This window comes from Jaculus jaculus, chromosome 7 (genome assembly GCF_020740685.1).
Source record: "Jaculus jaculus isolate mJacJac1 chromosome 7, mJacJac1.mat.Y.cur, whole genome shotgun sequence".
NCBI classification, from domain to species: domain Eukaryota; kingdom Metazoa; phylum Chordata; class Mammalia; order Rodentia; family Dipodidae; genus Jaculus; species Jaculus jaculus.
In genome coordinates, this window is record NC_059108.1 from 22487763 (window position 1) to 22509383 (window position 21621).

Here is a 21621-nt window from a genome sequence, read left to right on the forward strand (position 1 = left end):
TACCCTCACACACACATGCAAATAAATAAAACATTTTTTAAAAAAAAGATGGAGGTTAGAGAGAGATGGCTTAGCAGTTAAGCACTTGTCTGTGAAGCCTAAGGACCTTGGTTCGAGGCTCAATTCCCCAGGACCTACGTAAGCTAGACACACAAGGGGGGGCATGCGTCTGGAGTTTATTTGCAGTGGCTGGAGGCCCTGGTGCACCCATTCTCTCTATCTGCCTCTTTCTCTCTCAAATAAGTAAATTAATTAATTAATTAAAAAAAACGTGGACATGGAGAGATGGCTTAGTGGTTAAGGGATTTGCCTGCCAAGCCTAAGGACCCAGGTTTGACTCTTCAGATCCCCTGTCAGCCAGTTGCACAAAGTTAGGCAAGCACAAGGTCACACATGCCCACTAGGTGACACAAGCATCTGGAGTTTGATTGCAGTGGCTGAGACCCTGGCATGCCAATTTTTTCTCTCCTTCGGTCTCTCTCTTTCTCTAAAATAAAAAATAAAATAAAACAAAGCAAAAGTTTGAGGCTTTATGATGCAGCTCATCAGAAGAGCTTTGCTTAGCATATGTGAGACCTAGCACTATAGAAAGATAAAACCATTGTTCGAATGTCATGTAGAATATATTTTAATCAGAGCTGAGAGAAGTTACTTGGTGACAAAAGGACTAGTCATTTCTAGGGATAAAAATAGGAATTGAGGGGCTGGAGAAATGGCTTAGTGATTAAGGCACTTGCCTGCAAAGCCAAAGGACCCAGGTTCAATTCCCTAGGACCCATGTCAGCCAGATACACAAGGGGGAGCATGCGTCTGGAGTTCATTTGCAGCAGCTGGAGACACTGGCACACCCATTCTCTCTCCCTCTCTGCCTATCTCTCTCTTTCTCTTTCTCTCAGATAAATAAAGAAAACAAAATATTTTTTTAAAAAAAACTAGGAATTGATTCATTTAGTTTCCAAACTTTGCTGCTCTGCCGTTGAGAATCCCAGAGTCTAATGCTCAATGTGATATACAGAAGATTGACATGACCCATGTACAAGGATGACACATAAATGTGTGAAGCATTCTATATTTAAGAACAAAAAGAAGCTGGGCATGATGGCATATGCCTTTAATCCCAGCACTTGGAAGGCAGAGGTAGGAGGACTGCCATGAGTTTAAGGCCACCCTAAAACTACATAGTGAATTCCAGGTCAAACTAGGTTAAAGTGAAACTCTATCTTGAAAAACAAAAAAAAAAAACAAAAAAAAAAAAAACAGATTCCTAAACCCCAGATTGTATCCATACCCATTAAACTAAAATGTCTGAGGTGGGAAACAGGAAGTCTTGTTTATTAAGATCACTAGAAGATTTCAATATGGAGCAACATTTGGAAAGCACTAGATTGTGTCATTAACTCATTAACAGAACTCCATAATAAATGCTGGGTTGATGAATTAACTTGATTGTTAACACATGAAAAGCTTATGGTTGTAAGTGTAATTTTTTTCTGAATATAACTTATGTGTGCAGCATCTATTGTACCCACAATGGATGAACAGGGAGGTGTGAAACTAGAAACACAGGAAGGAAATAGAGGGATGGGGACCATAGCACAGAGGTAGACCAGTTGCCTAACATGCATCCCCCAAGGATTAAAAAAAATAAAAAACAGAAGTAGCAATCATCCACTTTTTACAACTACAGTGTTTAAATGACCTTTTAGGATTTACCAGTTGATATATTCCATATATAATTCAAATATTTTATTTATTGATTGATTTGAGAGAGCGAGAGGCAAAGGGAGAAAGAATGTGCACACCAGGGCCTCTACCCACTGTAAAAGAACTCCAAATGCATGTGCCACCTTGTGCATCTGGCTTTATGTGGGATCTGGGGAATAGAACTTGAGTCTTTAGGTTTTGCCACAAATGCCTTAACCACTGAGCCACCTCCACAGCCCACTGTATACAATTTAATATTCTGATTTTGTTTTTACTTTATATTACTTCATTTTCATTTCTCTACATACTTAAATTCTCCACAAATATTTTTATGGCTGTATGTACCTTACTGTGTGGCTGTTCCAAAATTTATTTAACCACTTCTCTGTGGTTGGCCTTATGTTTCTAGTTTTCAGTCTGGATGACAAGTAGGTGCTGAGGGTGATGGAGGAGCTGAGGTGCTTAATACCAGGTGTAGGGCCACCTACGGAACACTTGATTTTGAAGCTCTGTTTTGTGAAGAATGAGTTATCTTGTTCTTTGTTAGGAAACATAGAGCTAACAAAGGGGTGGAGAGTGAGAGTTCCTGGCATACGCATGTTAGCTTATAATAAGGAAGAGCAGGATCTCTTTGAGCTGCTCAACCATCTCTGCTGAAGCCGAGGGCTCTCAGGACGAACCACAAAGACCCAGTAAGTACACAGGGCTGTCTAATGGAAGCTTCACGGGTACTTCAAAGTTTGTCTTCCAGCTGTGGGAATCTGGGTCCGCAGACTTTACTCTCTCTGGAGCTTAGAGATGCTGCTGAATACTAATGAACCATCCAGAGTTGCGGGGGTAGGTTTGGGGAACCCAGAGTTTTATCATGAACACTTTTTTTTTTTCCCTTTGGTTTTTCGAGGTAGGGTCTAGCTGTCTATCCCAGGCTGATGACTGACCTGGAATTTACTATGTAGTCTCAGGGTGGCCTCAAACTCACAGTGATCCACCTACCTATGTGTGCCTCCTGAGTGCCTGGATTAAAGGCGTGTGCCACCATGCCTGGCTATGAACTCTCTTAATAAGTATGCATTGCAACAGAACTGCTTATTGCTTAGGAATTACTTGAGTTGTCTGCTCTTATTAAAGATAGGGTAACTTGGGCTGGGAATGTGGCTCAGTCAGCACAGTGCTTGTTTAGCATGCATGAAGCCCTGGGCTCATCCCCAGCACCGCATAAACTGGGTGTGGTGGCACAGGCTCAGGAGGAAGAGCAGGAGGATTAGAAATTCAAAGTCATCTACACTACATAGTGAGGTCAAGGCCAGCTTGAGTTCCATTAGACCATTTCTTACATTTCTTAGAGAGGGGGAAGATAACTTTTGCTTTTTTGCTATTAGGAAATGCATGCACTTTCATGATAGCTTATAACTCTCTTGTTATGCTTCTTTTCCTGTTTCCAGTGACATCTGGTCCTTGGGGTGCATTCTGTATGAACTTTGTACTCTCAAGCATCCAGTAAGTATGGCGCTCCAGTCCAAATGGGCAGCTTGCTTCACGTTTAGCTCGGCCATAGGAATGTACCAAATTAAAACTGTAGTGTGTCTCCCAAGTATGAATTCATTATGGAAAGTTTTCATATGTTGTTATCATTGCTTTGAGCCACTTTTTTTTTTTTTTTTTTTTTTTTTTGAGATAGGGTCTCGCTACAGCCCAGGCTGACCTGGAATTCACTATGTAGTCTCTGGCTAGACTCAGACTCACAGCAGTCCTCTTTCCTGTGCCTCCAGAGTGCTGGGATTAAAGGCATGAGCCACCACACCCAGCATCTTGAGCCACTTTTGTCACTATATATTAATGGAAAATGTCCATCTAGAGTCTTTATGTCTATATGTAGCTTTTCACTTTGTTTTATTTTTTGTAAAATACATATAAAATTATTTGCCATTTTAACCATTTGTAATCTTACAATTCAGTGGTATTAATTACATTCACAATATTGTATAATCACTTTGACTATCCACTTGCAAAAAATTTTCATCATACAAAGCAGAAACTCTGAACCTATTAAATCATTACTCTCCAGTATTCTTTCCCCCCATTCCATATAGTGGGATTATACAATAATTGTCCTTCTACACTTGGACTTTATTTTCCATGTTTTTAAGGTTTATTCTTTTTTTAAAAATTTTTATTAGCATTTTCCATGATTATAAAAAAAATCTCATGAAAATTCTCCCCCCCCCCCTACTTTCCCCTTTGAAATTCCATTCTCCATCATAAGGTTTATTCTTGTAACATATGCCAGGATTCCATTCCTCTCTATGGCTAAATAATATTTCCTGGTGCATATATACCATATTTTATTTGCTTATTCATCTCTGCATGGATACTTGGTTTTACTATTGTATATTTTGACTGTTATACATATACATGATGCTAGTCTAGACATGGGTGACCACATACCCACTGGAGTCCCTGATTTGTTTTCTTTAAATATTTTATTTATTTATTTATTTATTTATTTAAGGGAGAGGAGAGAGAGAGAGAGAGGGAGAGAGAAAGAACGAAGAGGCAGATAGAGAAATAGAATGCGCATGCCAGGGCCTTTAGCCACTGCAAATGAACTCTAGATGCATGCACCACCTTGTGCATCTGGCTTACGTGGGTACTGGGAATCTAACCTGGGTTCTTTGGTTTTGTTGGCAAGTTCCTTAACTGCTAAGCCATCTCTCCAGTTCTGACTCCAGTTTTTGAGTGCAGTTGTGGGTCATGTGATAATTGGATGTTTAGCTTTTTGAGGAACCACTATATTACTTTCCAGAAATGTAGCCCCATTTTTATACTTATCTGTTGGCAGTTAGGGTTCATCAGTCATGTGAGCTTCCTAATTGAAATGTGAGAAATAGATTCTGTCATTGTATGCATTTTTTCCTAGATATTCTCAGAAACAAATTAACAAAAGAGAGAGAGAAGGTTAAGTAACTGGTCCTGCTTGTTCGTGGTCGTTAATTGTATAGAAGAACAATGTAGTTCAGTTGGTAGAATGTTTGCACGAGGCTCTGGGTGCAATCCCCAGTATCACATAAAACAGGTGTGGTGCCTCAAGCCTGTAATCCCAGCACTCAGGAGGTGGAGGCAAGAGGATAAGAAGTTCAAGTTTATCCTTGGTTACTTAGTGAGTTCAAGGCTAGCCTGAGCTACATGATGCTCTGTCACACACACACACACACAAATTCCAAACAATCAGTGATCCCAATTGTATGTAATTTTATGTAGAACTAGGCTGTTCTTTGGGTGTGTATTTAATTGAAGCCCATCTCTACCAAGGGTTTTACAGATGTTCTTGACAGCACTCAGAGCTCAGAAAGTAGATGGAGGAAAAAGTCCCTGAGCATCTGTCAATGGGAGCACTCAAATACAACTACCATCTTCCTTGTAAATACTGAGCAGTACAATTTGAGAAACTTAAAAAATGCTCCCAACTAGAGGAACATCTCCAAAGATGTTGTGGGCATTAGTGTTTTTATCTTTTTTTTAAAACTTTTGCTTTACTGACAATTTCCCTAATTATAGATAGTAAACGCTGATAATTTCCTTCCCTCCTCCACTTAACAAATCTACTGTCCATCATATCCCCTCCCCCTCTCAATTAGTCTGTCTTTTATTTTGATGTCATCATATTTTCCTCCTATTATGATGGTCTTGTGTAGGTAGTTTCAACCACTGTGATGAGGTCATGGATATCCAGGCCATTTTGTGTCTAGAGGAGCACGTTGTAAGGAGTCCTATCCTTCCTTTGGCTCTTACATTCTTTCTGCCACCTCTTCTGCATGGACCCTGAGCCTTGGAAGGTGTGATAGAGATGTTTCAGTGCTGAGCACTCCTCTGTCACTTCTCAGCACTATGGTGCCTTTTGAATCATCCCAGAGGTCACTGCCATCTGAAAAGAGAAGCTTCTCTAACTCAAAAGTGAGAATAGCAATAATATATAGGTATGGACTTTAAGAAAGTGCTTACTGGGCAGTTTGGTGAGCATAATGTATGCACTTAGCCAGACACCAGCAGGTGTTACAACCTCATGGCTCATGTCTTCCTGCATCATAGGTTTTCAGTACCAGGCATGTATTCCATCCTGTGGAGTGGGCCTCCAGTCTGATTACTGAGTGGTTGGTTTCCCCCATAACAGACATGTCACTATTGCCCTTTGGCTTATTTGGCCTGGCCAAACTTAAGGTTTGTAATGTCTACTGTTGTTTATTAGCACTGATGACTTCTGTCTCCCACAGGGCTGCATGCAGCATAGATTTTTCCAGCTTTCTTTCAGCTGGTCAACAGGGAGGAGGTTTTCAGCTCAGTTCCAGCTTGATTTCTCAGTGACCTTGCAGCCCAAACATATGGCGTCTTCAGCAATAGTTAGTGTTTTTAAAACAGGTGATTCTGATGTGCAGGCCAGGTTGGGCATCATTGTGCTGGCTGTCCTCCGCAGAGCCTTGCCCTACTAGGTAGGAACTAATAAGGCACCCAAAGCACACGCTGCTGGGAGACATCGTTTGCACAGGGAGGCTTTTTCCTATTTGAATTTGCCTTTCCTGTGAACCGCTGTAAGACTGTAGAACTGCGTCTTACGGACTTCTCTGGAAAGAAAAACAACCAGACAGCAGGTCAGTTTCTAAAATAAAAAGTCACTTATGTGAATGTGAATTCACTTCAACTGCTACTTTTAAAATTCCATTTTGGGCTGGAGAGATGGCTTAGCGGTTAAACGCTTGCCTGTGAAGTCTAAGGACCCCGGTTCAAGGCTCGGTTCCCCAGGTCCCACATTAGCCAGATGCACAAGGGGGCGCACGCGTCTGGAGTTCGTTTGCAGAGTTCGTTGTGCCCATTCTCTCTCTATCTGTCTTTCTGTGTCTGTCGCTCTCAAATAAATAAATAAATAATAAATAAATAAATAAAATTCCATTTTCTTGTCCTATATCGGCTTTTAAAGTTCATATTTTTACTTTTCAGTTTCAGGCAAATAGTTGGAAAAATCTTATTCTCAAAATATGTCAAGGGACTGTCCGCCCATTGCCATCTCATTACTCCTACGAGCTTCACTTCCTGGTCAAGCAGATGTTTAAAAGGAGCCCTTCCCAGCGACCCTCGGCCACCACGCTGCTCTCCAGAGGTGCATTGTCCAGACTTGTCCACAAGTGCTTACCCCTGGAGGTGTGAAACTTTTCAAGCGTATGCTAAAATGGTTATCTGTTAAACATAATTACTCATTATACGTACCTGTAAAATTCAAATGCTGCAGAAGTGCGTTCAAAATGTTTAAACTTAAACTGGGTGTGGTGGTGCACACCTTTAATCCCAGCACTGGAGGCAGAGGTAGGAGGGTGGTTGTGCCAGGACAGCCTGGGCTACAGTGAGACTCTTACCTCAAAAAACCAAAAAAAAAAAAAAAAAAAAAAAAGTTTAAACTTTACTTTCCCCCTTCTTCTACCTTCAGTGCTAATCCCCAAGAATAGTCAGTTTCCTGTACAGGGGGATTGAATCTAAAGTCTTGTGCCTAGAGGCAAGCTCTTGTAAGCAAAGTGTCACAAACACAGATGGGCATGCTTATGGACCCATGTTAGCCAGATGCACAAGGGGCTGCACGCGTCCAGAGTTCGTTTGCAGTGGCTGGAAGCCCTGGCATGTCCATTCGCTCTCTCTCTCAAATAAATAAATAAAAATTTTTAAAAAAAGAAAGAAATGCAAAAGTCTGCCTGCTCCTTTAATCCCAGCACTGGAGAGGCAGAGATAGGAGGATTGCTATGAGGCCAGACTGGGACCTGCAAAGTGAGTTCCAGTTCAGCATGGGCTAGAGTGAGACCCTGCCTTGAAGCTCCTTCCCACCCCCAGAAAACAAGAAATACAAGTGTCTGTACTGCTAAGATAACCTGCTAGAAGAGAGGCCAGGCTTCACCCCCACGCCTGTTATATGAACTGTTGACACTGGTAGCTCTCTGGCTCTGACGGACCCTGCTAGAGGTTTTCCAGGTTCTTCTGGAACAAAAGCAGATGCACATGGGCAGCTGCAGAAGCAGGACACACTTTCACACTTTCAAGGTCCACACTTTCAAGGGGGGAATGTGAGCCCAAAGTGAACAGAAAGTTTAAAAGCTCAGTGTCACACCAGGAGCAGATTGGGAGTTTTACATTACAATAACCCCTCCCCAAGGTTCTTTGCATTATTTGCATAGCTTGAGCTTTCTGAAGCATGCTCTATCAGTTACATGTACTTCACATACAACTTTTTGCATGTCTCATTGCATCTTAAATCTCCACCCGGGGGCATACTTTTTAGTCTTATAAAGAGCAACAGAGGGCTGGATGATTGGCTTTAGCAGTTAAGGTGCTTGCCTCTGAAGCTAAAGGACCCAGGTTTGATTTCTCAGGACCCATGCGGGCCAGATGCACAAGGTGGCACATGCATCTGAAGGGCGTTTGCAGTGGCTGAAAGCCCTGGTGCACCCATTCTCTCCCTCCCTCTCTCTTTCTTTCCCTCTGAACCTCTTTCTCTCTCTCTCAAGTAAATAAATTAAAAAAAAAAAAAAGAGTGACAGCCCACTTGCAGCTACAGTGGCCAGATTTTTATTTATTTATTTTGTGTGTATGGGTGTGTTTGTGTGTATACGCACACACTGGGGATTGGAAGGTTCTAGTCTTCCTCTCTGCCAACTACCTTCTTTCATTGTTGATTTTGTTGCCTTTGCCTTCCACTCTCTCAGACCTTATTCTCAGCCCTCCTCTACTCTCCTGCCTTACTGTGGTTGCTATTGTTTTTGAAATGGAATCTTAATAAACTGCCCAGGCTGGCCTCAGATTGGCCACCTGCCTCGGCCTCCGTGTGTTGAGGAAGCTCTCAGCTGTTGATGTGCTCTTTTAAAATATATTTTATTTATTTATTTGAGAAAGAGAAAATGGGTGTGCCAGGGCCTCCAGCCACTGCCAAGGAACTCCAGATGCATGCGCCCCCTTGTGCATCTGGCTTACGTGGGTCCTGGGGAATCAAACAGGGGTCCTTTGGCTTTGCAGGCAAGCACCTTAACTGCTAAGCCATTTTCTCCAGCCTATCTTTACATGTTCTTTTAAATGGAACTATTTTTGTGTTGAAGAATGATGATGACTTAGTGGCGTGTCAGTAACTGAAGAACAAAGTGTCTTCCTCTAGTCAGGCCTGGTGGTATAGGTCTGTAATCTCAGCTACTCAGGAAGCTGAGACAAGAGGATCACAAATTCAGGGCCAGCCTGGACTACAAATGTGTTTTTCTTTTTCACATCTTTAAATTCTCAACTTTAAATTTCAGACTATCACAGAATATGGACAACAAATATTAGATGAAACCAAAGTACGTGAACATAATAAACCAAGAAAAAAGGGTAAGAATTTCGGAAAGTTATTTTTCAAGTGTGCTTTTAAAGATGTAGTACAAAAAGAAAGAAAAATGTCATTTTCAGGTTATTCAAAGTGATTATTAGATGTAGTCTTCAGTTCAAAAATTTTTTCAAAACTTTAGATAGAATTATCTAGTGAATTTTATACTGTGGTTTAATTTTCCAGAGACCAAGACAGAAAAATAGAGCCCAGTTTGCTGGATAGTTCCGTGACGCGACTGTCGTCTGTTTAGTACTTAGTACCTCATCCATTCTAGCTGGATTATAGGGTGGCTCAAAGGTGGCTTGGATGGGTTTGTAATCTGATAAGGTGAAAGTGGGATTACATAGAAGGTTCAGTATATGTCCTCTTTTGTAAAAAGGTTTTTGGTGAGATTCCTCAATAATTACATGTTTACAGCTGGAAAGGGCGAGAGACCTTGAACAGCTGTTGGTTGTGCTAGGGGCTTCAACCAGTCTCTATGGCCAGGGGCTCCATTCCCTTCTCATGTCCGTCTTTCTATCCTCTCTTATTCTGTTGTATCACCACAAGGGAGGTCACATAATTTATAGCCATCTCTAAGATAGGGGAAGAAAGCCGGGCGTGGTGGCTCATGCCTTTAATCCCAGCATTTGGGAGGCAGAGGTAGGAGGATTGCCATGAGTTCAAGGTCACCCTGAGACTACAATAGTAAATTCCAGCGCAGCCTGGGCTAGAGCGAGTCCCTACCTCAAAAAAGAAAACAAAAAGGTGGGGGTAAGAGATTAGGCTGTATTTTTAATTTTTTTTTTCGAGGTAAGGTTTTACTCCAGGCTGACCTGGTATTTACTATGTAGTCTCAGGGTGGCCTCAAACTCACGGCCATCCTGCTACCTCTGCCTTCCCAGTGCTGGGATTAAAGGCATGTGCCACCACTCCCCGCTGTTATTTTTAATTTTATGATTCACCTTGGGGAAGAGAAATTCTAGGTTTTTTTAAGGAACCTTATGGAGGAAAAGGAGCAGGTGAAAGGTCATATGCCACAGAGAGAATTTGCTTTCTGAGGCTTTGAGCGCAGGAACGTCCTTTCATTCTCACTGCTCTGGAGTTGTTTACAAGCTGTGTTAGGAATGAGGACAAAAGGCCAAACGCTTTGACAGAAGATCTATAGATCTAGTCATTTAGGAAATAATAAAAACTATGGGAGTTAGGACCCAGGGACTGTGGGCAAAACTGAAGTACATAGCTGCAGTATCCACATATTCAAACTCTACAATGCTTTCTCTACTTAAGAGGTAGCTGGTTACCTTGTTTACTATGTTTGCTTTTTTTGTTGTTGTTGTTTTTTATTTTACTTTTGTTCATTTCTCAAAGTGATGAGAAATACTGGGCAAGAAAATACTAAGAAAAGTTTCAAAGATGTTTGGAAAAATGTAATTTTACAATTTCTAAAAACGAGGAACAAAAAGTCAATGAAATGCAACCATGTTGGGGCCCTGAGTCTGGGGGATCTCCACTTGGTCCACAGGTAGTAAGTGGATGAAACAGAACGCAAGAGCAGGCAGGTCGGACCCCACCACTCTGGTGGTTTTGGCACCTGTCATCACAAAAGGCCGGTCAGTAAAAGAAGATTAACAGTATTTTATATTTATTTATTTGGGAAAGAAGGAGAAGGAGAGAGAACTGGCACAGTAGGACCTCTTGCCACTGCAAGTGAACTCCAGACGCATGTGCCGTCCTTTGTGTCTGACTTTACGGGGGTACTGGGAAATCGAACCCAGACTTGAGGCTTTGCAAGCAAGTACCTTTAACCACTAAGTAATCTTCCCATGCAAAGGTTAACAAATTTAATTAGTTTTATGTGACAGGGTTTTGTATGATGGGTGGAAATCTTCAGAATGAAGCTGCCAGGACCCAACATGAACTACCCTTTTTTTTTTTTAAAGAGATTTATTTAAAATTTTTTTTTTGTTCATTTTTTATTTATTTATTTGAGAGCGACAGACATAGAGAGAAAGACAGGTAGAGGGAGAGAGAGAGAATGGGCGCGCCAGGGCTTCCAGCCTCTGCAAACGAACTCCAGACGCGTGCGCCCCCTTGTGCATCTGGCTAACGTGGGACCTGGGGAACCGAGCCTCGAACTGGGGTCCTTAGGCTTCACAGGCAAGCGCTTCACCACTAAGCCATCTCTCCAGCCCAAACTACCCATTTTTATGCTTAGGCTGAGGAAGTACAGACAGCTATGTAGAAATGTGCATGGGCAAAATGGCTAATCAGTAAAACCTGTGGTTGCTCAAACTGTAGTCATTTCTTATGCGGGGTTGGGGATTGTAGAAGAGCTATGGATTTTCATGTTCCTAAGTCTTAAGCATTACGAACAAGTTCACAGGCAGGTATTTCTTGGCTCATTCGATAACTAATGTGAGAGAAACATTTGATTTTCACACAAAAAAGTAGATATTAGTAGCTAGAGGTGTGGCCTAGTGGTAGAGTTCATGCTTAGCATGCTCAAAGGTCTGGGCTGAATCCCCAGCACACAAAAAGATAGGAAGAAAGAGAGAGAAGGAAAAAGGGAGTATTTAAAAAATATATATATTTAAAGCCAGGTGTGGTGGTGCATGCCTTTAATCCCAGCACTAAGGAGGATCGCCGTGAGTTCGAGGCCACCCTGAGATTACATAGGAAATTACAGGTCAGCCTGAGCTAGAGTGAAACCCTACCTCAAAAAAACAAAAAAAATTATGTGTGTGTGTGTGTATGTATACATATACATATACATACACACACACATACATACATATATGAGAGAGAGAGAGAAGCAGAGAAAATATGGGTGCACCAGAGTCTATAGTCACTGCAACAAACCCCAGATACTTGTGCCATCTGTGCATCTGGCTTTATGTGGGTACTGGGGAATCGAACCTAGGTCCTTTGGCTTTGTAGGTAAATGCCTTAATTGCAAAGCCATCTCTCCAGCTCCAAGGGGAGTAGTTATCAACGAAGAGTCATTGGGAAAAGTAATACTTACTTGTTAACAACCATGAATAGGATAGCAAGTGTCTATGTGTAAGTTCTGTTGGGGGTCTCATTCTTGAACATCATGTAATATGTTATTATATGTATATTTTTAAAATTCAGTCACTGCGGTGATTTAGTCTGGGTTTCTATATCATTTTGCATGATCTCATTCAAGATTTTATTGATATTTCTTTTGTTCCTAATACTTGAAAGAATTCTGTTGCTACACCTGACTTGGGAAAAGAAGAAATACTTCTGCCTTGTTACGTGTGGGGCTATTGATGAATAAATAAAATAACACAGTTGACGATCCTCTTCTGTACTTTAGAATCAGGCAATCAGTCAGCATGTCCGAGGAAAGCTGGTTCGTCAAGTCCTCACCGGCAGCAGTGGGCAAAGCCTGAGCCCTGTGCAGCTCTTGGCGCTTTGGAAAATGCACCCATACTCACCTCCAGCTTCACAGCAGAAGACGACAGAGGTCAGCATCTTCACTGTCCCTTCTTATCCTTGGGGGCCTTGCTCCACATGCCAGAATGCTTGCCTGTTCAAGTGCCTCACGATGTAGTGTTTACATGCAGTCTGTCCACCTCCTGTATACTCAAATAATCTCTAGATTACTTACACCTGGGACAATGTAAATGCTGGGTCAATCGTTTCCATACCACACTTTAGGGAATAATGATAGGGCAAAACCTTACATCTTCAATACAGATTTAATTTTTCAAAACTTTTTTTTTTTTTTTAATGCAAGAGAGAGAAGAGAGAGTCGATTGGCACTCCAGGGCCTCTAGTCACTGCAAACGAACTCCAGGCACATGTGCCCCCTTGTGCACATGTGTGACCTTGCCTACTTGCATCACTTTGTGTGTTTGGCTTATATGGGACTGAATAGTTGAACATGAGTCCTTAGGCTTTGCAGGCAGTAGCCACTAAGCCCTCTCTCCAGCCCTTAAAACTTTCATTGAGAGTTTTCATACTTGGACATTTGATCATAATCCCTTCCCATCACCTTTTGTCCCTTCTCCCCCACACACATTCCACTGAACCATTTCTTCTTTCCAATTAGTCCCTTTTCTGTTATTATTGTTTCGGCTTTTCAAGGTAGGGTCTTACTCTAGCCCAGGAAAAATACATTTAACAATTTTTTTGTTTATTTTTGTTTGTTTATGTGAGAGTGAGAGGGAGAGAAAGAGGCAGATAGAGAATGGGTGCACCAAGGCCTCCAGCCACTGCAAACGAACTACAGATGCATGCGCCACCTTGTGCATCTGGCTTATGTGGGTCCTGGGGAACTGAGCCTTGAACTGGGGTCCTTAGGCTTCACAAGCAAGTGCTTCACCACTAAGCCATCTCTCCAGCCCCCCCCCCCAAAAAACATTTTTGATCCAAGGATGTAGAACCTATTCATAGAGAGGGCTGACTGTAGGCAAATTGAATACCATTCAGTCTATTTTATTTTACTATAAAGCAGTGTCTAATAATTATTGAGTGTGCTAGAATTTTATTTTATATCACTCTTTGAAGGGTATTTGGCACTACTCATACAGACAAGTGAACTAGATTTCAGCTGAGAGTCAAACATGATGAACTTGAAATATGACCTGGCATGTAGATGCTTGGCTTCCTGTCTTTACTTGGCACTGATGTCCATCTTTCTACAACTAGGTGGTTCTGTAGTGAAATACAGTGACAGCCATACCCGTAAGCAGTGGCTCAGGGAGCCCCCGGACACCTTGTTGATGATGCTTAAGAATGCTGACCTCAGCCTGGCATTTCAAACATACACAATATATAGACCAGGTAATATTTGTCTGTTACATAACCATAGAAATGCTTTGATTTTACAAAATAATTTACTTAGGTTTATTTATTTATTTGAGTGCGAGATAGAGGCAGATAGAGACAGAGCGGATGTGCCAGGGCTTCCAGTCACAGCAAGTGAATTCCAGATGCATGTGCCACCTTATGCATCTGGCTTACATGGGTACTGGGGAATCGAACCTGGGTCCTTAGGCTTCACAGGCAAGCCTCTTAACTATTGAACCATCTCCTCAGTCTGCTTTGATTTTTAAACTTGTAAAATCATCAGCCTGGGCTAGAGTAAGACCCTACCTCAAAAAGCTTAAAAAAAAAAAAAAAAAGGTAAAATACATGTAGCATAAAAGTGACCATCTTAATCATCTTTAAGTATACAGTTCAGTAATTTTTTGTTGTTGTTGTTTGTTTTTTGAGGTAGAGTCTCACTCTAGTCCAGGCTGACCTGGAATTCACTATGTAGTCTCAGGATGGCCTCAAACTCAGAAATCCTTCTACCTCTGCCTCCTGTGTGCTGGGATTAAAGGTGTGCACCACCACGCCTGGCTCAATTCAGTAGCTTTAAAAATTTTTTTTTCTGACAACATCCATTAACAATATACCACAATCAGTGTGGCAGTTCTAAGAACATTCATTCATATTATTGTGCAACCCGTCTCCAAAACTTACAAAACTGAACTGTACCTATTAAGTAGTAATCTCCCAATCTCCCTTCCTAAAATCCTTGCAAAACTGTATGTTTGTGTTCTTGAATCTTTTCTACCCAATCTTATGCTATAATTAAAATTTCTCATAGAGCTACTTTATTTCTTCTTGCTCATTTTATTGCTTATTTTAATAATCACATTACTACTTTCTTTTAAGAATAAGGGTGTGTGTGTGTATGTTGTGCTGAGGATCACACCCAGTCTGTTGGGCAGGGTAAGCTATATCCCTAAACCAAAATACCCCTCCCCTTTTAAAATAATAATAGCTCCCTTCAAATTGCAATCTATTTTTTTAATGTATATATATTTTTATTTTTTTAATTTTTTATTAGCATTTTCTATGATTATAAAAAAAATCCCATGGTAATTCCCTCCCTCCCCACCCATAATCTATTTATTTATTTATTTATTATTTTTTTTAATGTTTTTATTAGCATTTTCCATGATTATTAAAAAAATCCCATGGTAATTCCCTCCCTCCCCACCCATAATCTATTTATTTTTTAATATGTTTTATTTTATGTATTTGAAAGAGAATGAGTGTTCTCCTCTCCCTCCCTTCTTTCTTTCTCCCCTCCTTCCTTCCCTCCCTCCCTCCTTTTTTCTCTTTCTTTCTGTCTCTCTCACTCTTTCTTTCTCTCTCTCTCTTTTTCTTTCTTTGTGGTAGGGATTCAACTTAGGGCCTCAGGTCTCTATACCATTGAGCAATATCCCCAGACTTTTTGATTTTAGACATGGTCTCACGAATCACACAGTCATGGTGTAGGTTCTTATATTTGAAAATTATATGATTTTCAGAGGCTTTTTCTTTTTTCTCTTCGAGAAAGTGTTGTTTTAAAATTGTTTCCTGGGCCTATTTATGTCAAAAATCTTGCTGAGTAAATGCTGTTTACATTGGCATACTTAGGTGCTGTGGCTCCCAACACTTCAGAAGCTATGATGGGGTACAGTTTAGAAGTTCAAGACAAGTGTAGGCAATATACTGAGATCTAACTATCAAAACTAAACTAACTGGCCGGGTGTGGTGGCATACACCTTTAATCCCAGCACTAGGGAGGCAGAGGTAGGAGGATTACCACTCTGAGGCCACTCTGAGACTACACTGTGAATTCCAGGTCAGCCTGAGCTAGAGTGAAACCTTGCCTTGGGAAAAAAAAAAAAAAGACCTAAACTAACTGAATAAGTTGGCATACTTTCTATGACTGTTCTCTAAAAGGTACAGGAGGGTTCTTGAAAGGCCCCCTTTCTGAAGAAGAAGTGTCAGACGATGTTGACGGAGATCATGATTCTGTCACTTTGGATCTCGAGAGACTTGAACCTCGGCTGGATGAGGAGGACACGTATGTAGCGATAGACCTGGAGTCCTTTGATTGAGGGGAGGGATGGGTGACACACCCGATTATACCATAAGAATTTCAGAAACAGTAAGAACTTGTTACTGTTAGATCCAGAGTGTTTCCATTTTTGGACTCTTATTTTTTTTTTAATTTTATTTATTTATTTGAGAGTGACAGAGAGAGAAAGAGGCAGATAGAGAAAGAGAGAGAGAGAGAGAGAATGGGCATGCCAGGGCTTCCAGCCACTGCAAACAAACTCCAGATGCATGCGTCCTCTTGTGGGTCCTGGGGAATCAAGCCTTGAACTGGGGCCCTTAGGCTTTCATAGGCAAGTGCTTAACTGCTAAGCCATCTCTCCAGCCCTGGACTCTTACTTTTCATCATAAATGAATATTTCTTTCTTGATCTTTTGATAATAATTTGATAATAAATTATAGTTTTATTACAGAATTCCTGGATAAATCCTACACAAATTTTTCAGCTTAGACTTACTTTTGTATTTTGAGATTCTGTGTAGCCCAGGCTGGTCTTGAACTTATGGTCTTCCTGCCTCAGCCTTTGAGTGCTGAGATTATAGACGTGCAAATACACCTGGCTTTTTCTTAACTATTTTATTTTTTAGTTATTTGAGAGAGGAAGATAGAGACTGGGCATGCCAGGGCCTCCAGCCATTACAAATGAACTTCAGATGCATGTGCCACCTTGTGCATCTGGTTTACGTGGGTCTTGGGGAATTGAACCTGGGTCCTTTGGCTTTGCAGGCAAGGACCTTAACTGCAAAGCCATCTCTCCAGCCCATAAGTGATTATTTTAAAGAATTAACTTTTTTTTCTCCACTCAATTATCATATGGGACGTGTTTTTCAAAAACTTAAAATACTATTATGACAGAGTTCTATTTTGCATCTATTAGCAAATACAGACTGTGTCCCTTATCATCCAACCCGTCTTTTCACAGGGACTTTGAGGATGGTGATGAAAACTCTGACTGGGTATCAGAACTGAAGAAGTGGACCAGATGGCAGGACCCATGTGATGGTTAATGCCCTGGGGAATGTGCCTGCGTCACATGGGAGAGCTGCTGCATGTGGAATTGTTGATTGGCAACACAATGAAGTAGGGGAACTGTTAATATTGAAATTGCTCCTGACTAGTATCATAAGTTTAAAATAAAATCTCAAAACTCCTGAAAACACAAGGGAGAAGGTGTAGCAGGTAGGATGAGCTTTGCACTCTGATAGAACAGAGATTGGACACCAGCTCGCTACCACTAAACTACATGTGCCATTATAGGAAATTACTTAACTTCCTGGGCTCTAGTTTTACCCACTGCATAATAATAATACTGCCTACCTCATCGGGATACTGACCACAGACAGTTACAGCAGCCTGGACATTGCCATCCATGCTGCTATGATTTGTGCTAATTACTGTGATTCTTTTTATATTTTCTAAAGATTTGAGGACATAAATATATTCATTTTATGACACAATTATGTGTGCAGTTTTTCAATAAGATCCAGTTCTGTGAAGATAATTTCCAGTGATCTTCAAGCTACCAGTTGTCCTTAAATACAGTCTTTAACAGGATGGACAGAAGAGCCGAGATGACTAGGAAGAGTAGAGTGGGCTCTAGATCTTGTCAAGACTGCAGTCCTAAACATGAGAAAGGAAAGCCGTCAAAGTGCTGTGGCAGGTACCAGCAGCTAGAAAGAGTTACGGAATGAATTGGGGTGAGTCCTGGGTCCTGTCACACATTTCCCTCATTTAACACTGTGATACCTCAGTGAGGTGAGACTATTCAACTGAGAAAAAAAAAACAAAACAAAAAACAGGCTTCCCCTTGCTTTTCTGGTACCTTCTTTCCTCGGCAGCAAGAACTCTGGCTTGCACATCCACCACACGTGTTTAGTTGTTCATCTCAGTATATATATGTAGCAGACAGCTTCAGGCTTACCTGGGATGTACTTCCAAACCAGGCACAGTTTATGGGAGAAATGGAATTTATTTGAACCCCACAGATCCAGAGGAAGTTCCATAATGGCAGAAGTTGGCCCCCTTTCACAGGCCCAAGCAGAGAGAACAGCCACCACCCGACACCACCACACACCCGATCTCAGGAACTCCAGGCAAAGCTCAAGCACTCTGCATGCCTATGCTGGAATTTAAATTTGTTTCTTTGTTTATTTTTATTTATTTATTTGAGAGTGACAGACAGGGAGAGAAAGAGGCAGACAGAAACAGAGAGAGAGAGAGAGTGGGTGTGCCAGGGCCACCCACTGCAAACAAACTCTAGAGGCATGTGCCGTCGGCTTCTGTGGGTCCTGGAGAATCAAGCCTTGAACTGGGGTCCTTAAGCTTCACAGGCAAGCACTTAACCACTAAGCCATCTCTCCAGCCCCTCTGTGCTGGAATTTAAACATCCCTTAGGTCTGGACCTGAGGATCCACCCACCGTGATGCCTCCTGCAGCCAAGCAGCTAGAGATCTAAGTTACAAGCATTAATGAACTGGTTAATCTATTGGGGGAGAGGGGGCGACGGGGCATTCATTCAAACTACCACAGTACACAAAGCAGTTTCCAAATCACTAAACCAGGCTGCCATGAGGAACAAATTTAGCAGCTAAAATCCAGAGTTTATCTATGCTTCTATTGTCTGCTTCATGGCTGCTCAACACCATCTCCCACATCAGCTCATCACTCTTGAAGAGTTTTCATGTTGAGACAAGCATGGATAGTTTCCAACACAGTTAACCTCCATGTTTACCATAGTCTATATATCAGTCTGCTCAAATCGTGGCATTGCCCCACAGTGTAACATTTCCAAACCATCAGACAAAGGGAGCTTGAATTTATGTATATGGTTATATCTCAATAAAGATCTAGTTGTTTCTACTTATAAGCTTCTTTCAGAGCAGATTGATAGGATGCTCAGTAAGAATTTCAAGCATGTGAAAAATTACAGTGGGATAAAATCCTGTCAGGAAAATAGAATGTCAGATTTGAAGAAGAAAAAGTAATATACATTCTTAAAGAAATGTTTTGGGTTTTTTGGGGGGGAGCATGGACAATATGTGGGTATCAAATGGCTGTAGTATTTAGATTTCATTGGACATGGGTATGTCTGTCTTATATCAGTATTTACCATCACTCAACATTGCATCCTTTTCAACAAGTTAGGAAACATTTTCCTCCCTTCCCTTCCCTTCCCTTCCCTTCCCTTCCCTTCCCTTCCCTTCCCTTCCCTCCCCTCCCCTCCCCTCCCCTCCCCTCCCCTCCCCTCCCCTCCCCTCCCCTCCCCTCCCCTCCCCTCCCCTCCCCTCCCCTCCCTCCCTCCCTCCCTCCCTCCCTCCCTCCCTCCCTTCTTTCTCTCTCTCTCTCTCTCTCTCTCTCTCTCTCTCTCTCTTTCTTTCTTTCTTTTTCTTTTGGTTTTTCGAAGCAGTGTCTCACTTTAGCACAGGCTGACCTGGAATTCATTATGAAGTCTCAGGGTGGCCTCCAACTCACAGTACTCCTCCTACCTCTGCCTCCTGAGTGCTGGGATTAAAGGCGTGTGCCACCACGCCTGGCACCAGGAAATTTTTTTTTTCCTATTTTTTTTATTGACAACTTCCATGATTATAAATAATATCCCATGGTAATGCCCTCCCTCCACCCCACTTTCCCCTTTGAAACTCCATTCTCCATCATATCCCCTCCTCCTCGCAATCAGTCTCTCTTTTGTTTTTATGTTACGATCTTTTCATCCTATTGTGATGGTCTTGTGTAGGTAGTGTCAGACACTGTGAGGTCATGGATATCCAGGCCATTTTGTGTCTGGAGGAGCGCACTGTAACGAGTCCTACCCTTCCTTTGGCTCTTACATTCTTTCCACCACCTCTTCAGCAATGGACCCTGAGCCTTGGAAGGTGTGATAGAGATATTGCAGCGCTGAGTGCTCCAGTCACTTCTTCCCAGCACCATGATGCCTTCTGAGTCATCCCAAGGTTCCTGCCATCTGAAAAGAGAAGGTTCTCAACCAAAAATGAGAGTAGCATTAATACAAGGGTATGAACATTAAAAGTGCTTACTGGGCAGTTTGATGAGCATAGTATACACATTCAGCCAGATAGCAGCAGACGTTAGACCCCTAGGGCTCTTGACTGCCCCTGTTTTAGGTTTTCAGGATCAGGGATCAGGAAATGGAGATGTGTGCGCGCGTGTTGCAGAGCGGTAAAGCAGCGGGAGCTTTGTTACAGGACCAAGGCTCACACTACACCTTTTTGCAGGGTGGGAGGCCTGGCGCAGAAGCACACTGTCAGCCTCCTGGGATGTAGTGACTGTGGAGCACTTGCCTAAGCACGCTTGGGGGCTCTGGGTTCTGTCTCCACGATAATACAACAATAACAGCAATAGCAACCAGGCAGACATGCTTCCCGGCTCAGTCTATAGTTCACTTGAACTTGGGGAGAGGCGACCGCCTTTGTAGTGTTGCAGAGAATCTTGCGGCCTGGGCCCGGGTTTGCTTCCGCCCGGCGCCCCGCCCGCTGGCCCTGGGCGGCTCCGCCCCGGCGGCGGCGGCTCTGCTGCCCCGGGAACCCCGAGCCGCGGCGACGCTTGTGACCCCGAGGAGCAGGTACGCGCTGGGCCTTCCCGGAGCTGACCCCGAGCCCCCGGGGCCGCGGGGAGAGGATGGGGAGGAGGGAGCGGGCGCGGGAGGAGACGGGGATGCGGCTCCGTGCCCCGCGCCCGCCGCCCGTCGGTCTCCATGGCAACGCGCAGGACGCTCTTAAGAGAGAAGAGTTTTCCCCAAGCCTGGAGTCTCCCCACCCCCTAATATCTGGGCCGGAGACCTCTCAGTGCCCATGCCAGTCGCCTCCAGCCAGGGTGCCACACCACGTTCAGAACCCGGCCCCCGAGGGGCACTGCGGCCTCCCCTGACCCTTGGTGGCATAGTGCACCCCTTAAACCTCACCCCACCCCGCTTTCCATTGATAACAAACTGGCCGACTATCCAAGAGTTTAAAAAATCTTCCATTTATTTATTTGAGACAGAAATAGGCAGGTAGGGAAAAAAATGGGCGTGTCAGGGCCTCTAGCCGCTGCAAATGAACTCTAGACACGTACGCCCCCCCTTGTGCATCTGGCTTACATGGGTCCTGAGGAATCAAGCCTAGGTCCTTTGGCGTTGCAGGCAAGTGATTTAACTGCTAAGCCATCTCTCCAGCCCACCCAGGATTGAAAGAAAGAAAGAAAGAGAGAGAGAGAGAGAGAGAGAGAGAGAGAGAGAGAGAGAGGAGAGAGAGAGAAAGAAAGAAAGAAAGAAAGAAAGAAAGAAAGAAAGAAAGAAAGAAAGAAAGAAAGAAAGAAAAGAAAGGAGGGAGGGAGGGAGGGAGGGAGGGAGGGAGGGAGGGAGGGAGGGAGGGAGGGAGGGAGGGAGGGAGGAAAGAAACAAAGAAACTATCACTTCAGCTACTGAGCTGAGGCAGGAGAATCAAGTTCAAGGCCTTCGTGGGCTACCTGAGGGAGTTCAAGACCATTCAAGATAACTTAGCGACACCTTGTCTCAAAAGTAGGAAATACAAAAAGGATTGGGAATATAGTTCATGGTAAGATGCTTACCTAACACGCATGCACGGTGCACTAGATTCAACCCCAGATACTTTAAATAATAATAATAATAATAATAATAATAATAA

At 42.7% G+C, this 21621-nt stretch overlaps 2 protein-coding genes and 1 pseudogene across 3 annotated transcripts in view; all 3 read left to right on the forward strand.

Annotated features, from left to right (window-relative positions):
* Nucleotides 1–17436, forward strand: part of Nek3 (NIMA related kinase 3) — a 29022-nt gene extending 11586 nt beyond the window's left edge. For both annotated transcript variants that reach the window (XM_045154776.1, XM_045154775.1), the window contains exons 8-14: nucleotides 3147–3201; nucleotides 6694–6894; nucleotides 9021–9093; nucleotides 12414–12563; nucleotides 13751–13885; nucleotides 15824–15947; nucleotides 16902–17436. In XM_045154776.1, the coding sequence (XP_045010711.1) occupies nucleotides 3147–3201; nucleotides 6694–6894; nucleotides 9021–9093; nucleotides 12414–12563; nucleotides 13751–13885; nucleotides 15824–15947; nucleotides 16902–16986 (823 nt within the window). In that variant the 3' untranslated portion in view covers nucleotides 16987–17436. The remainder of the gene's footprint in view (nucleotides 1–3146; nucleotides 3202–6693; nucleotides 6895–9020; nucleotides 9094–12413; nucleotides 12564–13750; nucleotides 13886–15823; nucleotides 15948–16901) is intronic.
* Nucleotides 981–1076, forward strand: LOC123462565 (annotated as a pseudogene).
* A 3047-nt stretch (nucleotides 17437–20483) lies between the features above and the next one.
* Nek5 (NIMA related kinase 5) overlaps nucleotides 20484–21621 on the forward strand; it is a 68968-nt gene continuing 67830 nt past the window's right edge. Inside the window, exon 1 of the mRNA XM_045154834.1 lies at nucleotides 20484–20558. The gene's annotated coding sequence lies outside the window, so the exon portion shown is untranslated. The remainder of the gene's footprint in view (nucleotides 20559–21621) is intronic.